The following is a 6,177-nucleotide window of genomic DNA, read 5'->3' as shown; positions in this document are numbered from 1 at the left end:
GTACAAAACTTTTCCATCATTAAAGCTCTTATGTTTATATTCAAGAATTGCAATCACTTTATAATTCTATATGGAATAACATGATGACACAGCATTCATTTATGACTATTTACAATTTCGCAACAGGTGGAAGGGACACTACTCAGACCATATAATGCCATACATCAGGCTACTTATCACTAGAGGGACCAGAAAATCCTTCTAGACACTTAAAGACTCTCCTATCTGATATGTACAATGGATGAACAAAATATTCCGGGTAATATCTTGACAGACCGACTTATTAGTTAAAAAATAAATATTAGACCAATTTCATTTACAAATTAAAAAAAAATATATATATATATAATCTCAGATAAAACGGTGTGAAATCTGTAAACAAACACTCGGCTGTTAATTTATATCATTATTAGTTGTTGTCTGTTAAGTTATTAATTAGATTTGCATGTTTAATGTCAGGTCACATGTGAACTATGAAATGTCATTTTCAACTGAAACTTATCTAGTTGGTGATTCAAAACAACTTCATAACACATGTACACTTTAAAGAAAAAATATACAGGGACCCATTTTCACCAGGCAACATCATCACAGGTTCCCACTCAGAGATAAACAGTATTATCATGGAGGTCGGGAAGTCACACCTCATATTACAATAAGTCCACCATTCATCTGGATTCCCTCCTTAAGACGAACTTCCAACTTTGTTGATGAGGTCATCACAAAGTTGTGTTAGTTCTTGATTCTCACGAGTTTTTCGATCAAATGAATCTTGTAGAGACATTATTTTCATTTCTGCCTTTTTGAGAAGAGCAGCCATTTTTGTCATTTCTTGATCGTTAGCTTTCCTCATGGTTTTAAATTCTTCATTGGCCCTGGATGGGAAAAGAGAAATATTGATAAGTTAAAACTTAAAAATAAATTACTACCATTAAACTATAAAGTGATATCCCCGCTAGCCGGAATAATTGGTGCAGAGCAGCTCCAGGAATGAAAGATTTCCGGGTAAGGAGACAAATTTTCTCATCCCTGGAATTTTTTCTGGGTACTGAAGAAAGTTTTCTCTAAACAATTACATCTTGCACGGACACCACTGTGTACATACAATAAACAAAATAATGTATATCCTGTACTACTACTATACAGTCAGTCCTTGACTTACGACAGGGTTAGGGACCGACGACCAGGTCTTAAGTCGAAAATGCAAAAATAATACACAGTACATAGAAAATCTAAAATGGGTGTCTCTTTTTATTCTCAGCACCACGAGAACGCTCACTTTTACGCTTGCCAGCCGTTTAAAGGGAATTACAGACGAAAATTGTCAGCACACAGCGCGATCACTAACGTCGGGACTTGAAAATACGCAATTTGAAAAATATTTTATACAACTGCGGCGGTCTTAAGTCGAGGAGTACCTTATTGTACTCAACCCACCAAATGATGTCATCTTAAGCTTGTGACGCAGACAGACCAAATGGTGATATGAGAAAGGATGGCCTGCCTTTGTCCTGTACCATCTACTGTAGCAGCTTTTACTAACTGTCACTCTCTTCTCCCTCTACGAAGGAGAGATTGTACAATCACTGTACAGGGGGTCCCCGACTTATGAATGGGATTAAACTTGAAAGTTACAGTATTTTATATACCTGATGACTTATTTTTTACTTTCATTTGCTATATTTTGTCATTCTATTTCTTAACTTTGTCTTAAATTAAGAGAATTTAGATGTATATAGGGACTCGGGCTATGATATAGTGGGATTTTAAACATTGTTCTGCAAGTACGGTATGCACATAGCATGTGTTCCGACTTACGTACAAATCCGACTTAAGAACGTCCTCAGGAACGGAACCTGTTTGTAACCCGAGAACCCTCTACTGTATATACACACTCTACACACTAGCATACTGTACACTGTCCACTGCTATGTACAGTACTATACATCTGGTACTTTCACACTTATTGTACAGTACAGTATATGTAACTGTAATCACTTTGTCTTAACACCGCTTTAATGGTATTCTTGGCCAATTATATGTTGGTACAGTAGTGTACTACTGCAGATCGTATGCAAAAACAGCAGAGAGTGAGTAAACAAGCTTGTACAATGAATTAAGAATGGATTGATGCAAGAGTTTGAGGAGATAGGCTGCAAAATACATCAACCAATCATATGACAGAAGTGGCCAACCGTAGCTCACGAGTACTCTGAGCTTGCCCAGCACAGGTCTCCCTCATTGGAAACATGATTCAATCTCATGGAATTCATCCTCATGTCTGGATTGTAGAGTGTGTCTCAGAATCATCAAGGAAATGAGCAGTTCCATCCTAGGAAATTTTTTTTTCCCATGCCCGGATTGGAAAGATTTTTCCCGGAATTTCTTGGAAGGCTCCCCCAAAAATAATTCCCAGCTACAGTATTGGAGGGTTCTGGGGATCGAAGAATTCGGCTAATGGGGAGATTACTGTATATACATCCTCAGAAGGGCACACTGAGGGTGTTTTCTTCCTTTTTATCATAAAATGCAATGAGAAGTAAAAGACAAATTTACTCATTCAGTTTCCACAAAGGAGAAGTATATGACAAGCAACACAAAATAATATGATTCTTATACAAGTCATAGTTCTCTGGTAACGAGCTTGTTAAATGTTCTAAAATAATTATTATACAAACTTACAGCTGAATCTTCTCTTCTGCATGTTTCTGGAACTCTACAAATTTCTCTTCTTGTTTTTGTAGTTTGTTTTCATAATCTGTGACGGCACCACGTAGAGTCTCCTCATTTCTTTTCAGTGTGTCTATAACTTGTTTTATTCTCTCATATTTCCTGCAATGACAAATATTCAGATTACATTTATGTACAGTTATTTGCAGTTTTACATGTCTAAATGTTATCAGTTACATACTTTTTCATTTACTCTTGGACAGGGTGTGTGTATTTACCCCAGTGAGAAGTCCGGCTCGCTCTCTCTCTGGCCCCGGTCTGGGGTAAATACACACGTCCTGTTCATGACAGACCCAGGACAAAAAAACAGTTCCTCTCTCTTTCAAACTATAAAATTGTATCAAGTTATTATATATTTTCATTAATTTCACTCTTACAATAGAATCCCACTGCTCTAATCGCTCTAAAAATTACCAAACTAAAAGCACTAGCCACTCGCATACAATTCCACCTGAATTATGATTGTAAATTCCTCGTTACGGTTCCACATAAAAAATATAGTCTGAAATAATGTACAGTACAGGGTAATTCATAAAACAGTAAATAGTTTATTTAAACAAAAACTTTGTGCCGTTAAGAAATGTAATAAATGAAAATCAATAATGCCACTACAGTAGTGAATAATATTTACCTGTGTACATCAGAGAATGCAACCTCAACATTGGCTAGGTCTTCTAGTGCCTGGTTTCTCTCTAACTCCAAAGCTTTTATTCTCTCCTCAGCACTCTGTTTCTCCTTCTCCTTCTCACTCACAAGTTGAGCAAGCATCCCCTTATACTGACCCACCATCTTCAACAACGCATCACGTGATTGCGTCAACTCGGCCATGGACTCTCCAAGGTTGGTTAGTTCCTTCTGTTCGTCCTTCATGGTTTGCCGTAATTTTTTTTCCTTCTCTCCAGCCGTCAGTTCTACCTGGAGGAGTTTTTCCTCAAACTTTAGCTCCTGATGTTTTAAGAGTTCTTGAACCTATAATGTGGGAAATGAATTATTTCTTATTCGATTAAGTAACGGATGTATACCTGTGGAGGAGGAGGAGAAAGTAAGGAAGACCAAAGAAATTAAAAGGAGAAGAGTATAAAAAATAAATACCCTGTAAATAAAAAATGCCTAATACAAGGGGACCAACTGGTTGTTTGACAAACATTATTAACTTGTTGATATCCTATAAAGTTTGATATATTCTATTTCTCTATATTTCATGCCTTGCCTTTGCTTTAAGATTCCATTTGTTGGTCCCATAAGACAGTGTGAATGCAGCACACTGTATACTAAGCCAAGCCTTCTGTAAACAAAGAAGCAGTGTGGACAGCACAATGCTCAATCACCCTGGGGCTGAACAAGCAACCATTAGAACAGGAGGAGAGTGCTGTATCCACACTTGGCCACTGCATGTTTTTGTCTTAACCACCCTTATTATGTACAGTACTCCTCTCATATATCTGTTGAGGCAATCTTTATTATATTTATATGTGAAAGCAAAATCCAACAACTAAATTAATTCTACCAAAAAACCGACAATGAAAATACAGAATTCACCAAAAATTGTCAGAGTCTTCACTATGGGCTGCCTTAGTCTGAATATAAAACTATAAATTTTTACTAATACCAGTGAAGGTGAGGAACACCCCTGCCAAACTTTCTAAGTTAAACGAGGCCGGAACTCTAGGAAATAAAGATGGAAAACTTTGGTTATCGTACTCAGCCTAGATAGTCATGGCATAATGCTGCCTACCTAATATCATGTTGATCCACGGAGCCTTTGACGTTAGTGAATGGAAACTTATTTTGCATGGACATATGGAGGGAAAGACAGAGGAACCCCTTGATCTGCCATACATGAAAGAGGGAGAGGAGTGAGGGTGATACAGCAGACAGTTTAAATTCACAATACAACATTAATATTCATTATGAGTTATTAGATATTTTATCCACATCACTTCTTCCTTTTCTCAACAACTAGATATTATTCACTCAACAGACAGTACAGCTGGCAACACAGTCATTAATTCCTGGGCATGGTAACTGAGCCAATATTTATCATTATATTTTTCTTTAAGTGGAAGTACAGTACCTGGAGACACACAGGGGAAGTTGTTTGGCCATAAACGTTTAAATTAGCTGATTACTGAAGTTTTACAATTCATAAAAAAAAACAATACTGTAACTGTTGAGAGTAATGTGACAACAGCTAATATTTACCAAACATTACACAATTATTGCTGCAGTCTGGTTTAGTTTCCTTCTTCTGCACACCATATAAAAATGCCTGCAACTCTTGCAAAGAATTCAACCAAAACAATGCTTCTTCTTTGTGATATCTTGTGTACTAATTAAATGTGGTACAGTATATACTCATTCTTTAATCTTAATGAATTCTTTATGACACACACATCTGAGGACAGTGAATGTGTGTGTGTTGTATCCTTGACTGGTGGGTGATTACTTAAGCAACCTTTCTTACCTCCAAAGATTAAAACATTCAAAGAAATATATCTTCTGTTGAATTCACATACTGGATAAAGACAATCAAATATGGAATTGATAAACTGTTTGCTTGGATTGTATTTTAAAGGAATGATTGTGTACTTGGCATAAAAAACATTTTGGGGAAATACAGTATTACCCCGCTTTACACGGTTTCACTTTCGCTACACGGTTTCACTTTCCGGGATTTCTCATTTACCCGGTACCTTGCCAGAACCGGACTTTCACTTTCCACAGTGCATCTACTCATATAATACGTATAATACGCGGTGAAGTGTAATTTTTTTTTTTTTTTAGCTCATAAAATTCATACAAATTACCCGGCCAGAATATAATTTACATTGCTGGAATTCTTACAATATGATGATCATTTTGAATATAAACATCATGGATTTTGCATTAGACATACAAATTTTAGATCTACTGTAATAATTTGGTTTACACAAAGCAAATATTTTATCCTTTGTGCAGAATATATGAAGTTTACATTCAAAATATTCCCTGACCTGCAAGGAATCCAGAAATGTCAATTATATTATCCTAACTTTAGTCTGAGGTATTATTTATTACTAAAAGTTAAAATCTAGTATTTTCACCCAACATTTCTCAGAGGTAGGAGCTAGTGAGCTGGGTAGAGGGGGGGGGGGGATTTGAGTCCATTATTTGAATGGACATTAACCTGGCGACTGTATTTCTCTTAAATATTAATTGTGTGAGCATACCATCATAAAATTTAGATGTTATTTTTACTACAACATAGGTATTGTGCCGGAAAAAGTGGAGTGTGGAGTTTGGGGGTCAGGCCAGTCTCTATTGGAATTAATCCCATATGTTCTGTTGTTCACTTTACGCGGTTTTCACTTTCCGCGGTACCCTGTGGGTTCAATTGACCGCACATAAATCAGGGTACTACTGTACTAGTCATAATGTACCTTGTATCTGAGAGTCCCGCACGCACGC

General features: G+C 36.6%; 1 protein-coding gene across 9 annotated transcripts in view; it reads right to left on the bottom strand.

The window, feature by feature from the left end:
• Positions 1 to 528: 528 nt before the first annotated feature.
• The window catches only part of LOC121873237 (transforming acidic coiled-coil-containing protein 3-like), a 133,592-nt gene continuing 127,943 nt past the window's right edge, over positions 529 to 6,177 (bottom strand). For all 9 annotated transcript variants that reach the window (XM_042376614.1, XM_042376615.1, XM_042376616.1 and 6 more), the window contains 3 exons: positions 3,362 to 3,699; positions 2,683 to 2,832; positions 529 to 875 (listed from right to left, as the gene is read on the bottom strand). In XM_042376614.1, coding sequence (XP_042232548.1) covers positions 686 to 875; positions 2,683 to 2,832; positions 3,362 to 3,699 — 678 coding nt within the window. In that variant the 3' untranslated portion in view covers positions 529 to 685. The remainder of the gene's footprint in view (positions 876 to 2,682; positions 2,833 to 3,361; positions 3,700 to 6,177) is intronic.

This window comes from Homarus americanus, unplaced genomic scaffold (assembly GCF_018991925.1).
Source record: "Homarus americanus isolate GMGI-L3 unplaced genomic scaffold, GMGI_Hamer_2.0 scaffold32929, whole genome shotgun sequence".
Taxonomy (NCBI): domain Eukaryota; kingdom Metazoa; phylum Arthropoda; class Malacostraca; order Decapoda; family Nephropidae; genus Homarus; species Homarus americanus.
Note: the sequence above shows the minus strand (reverse complement) of the source record. Positions and strands in the feature narration are given on the sequence as shown.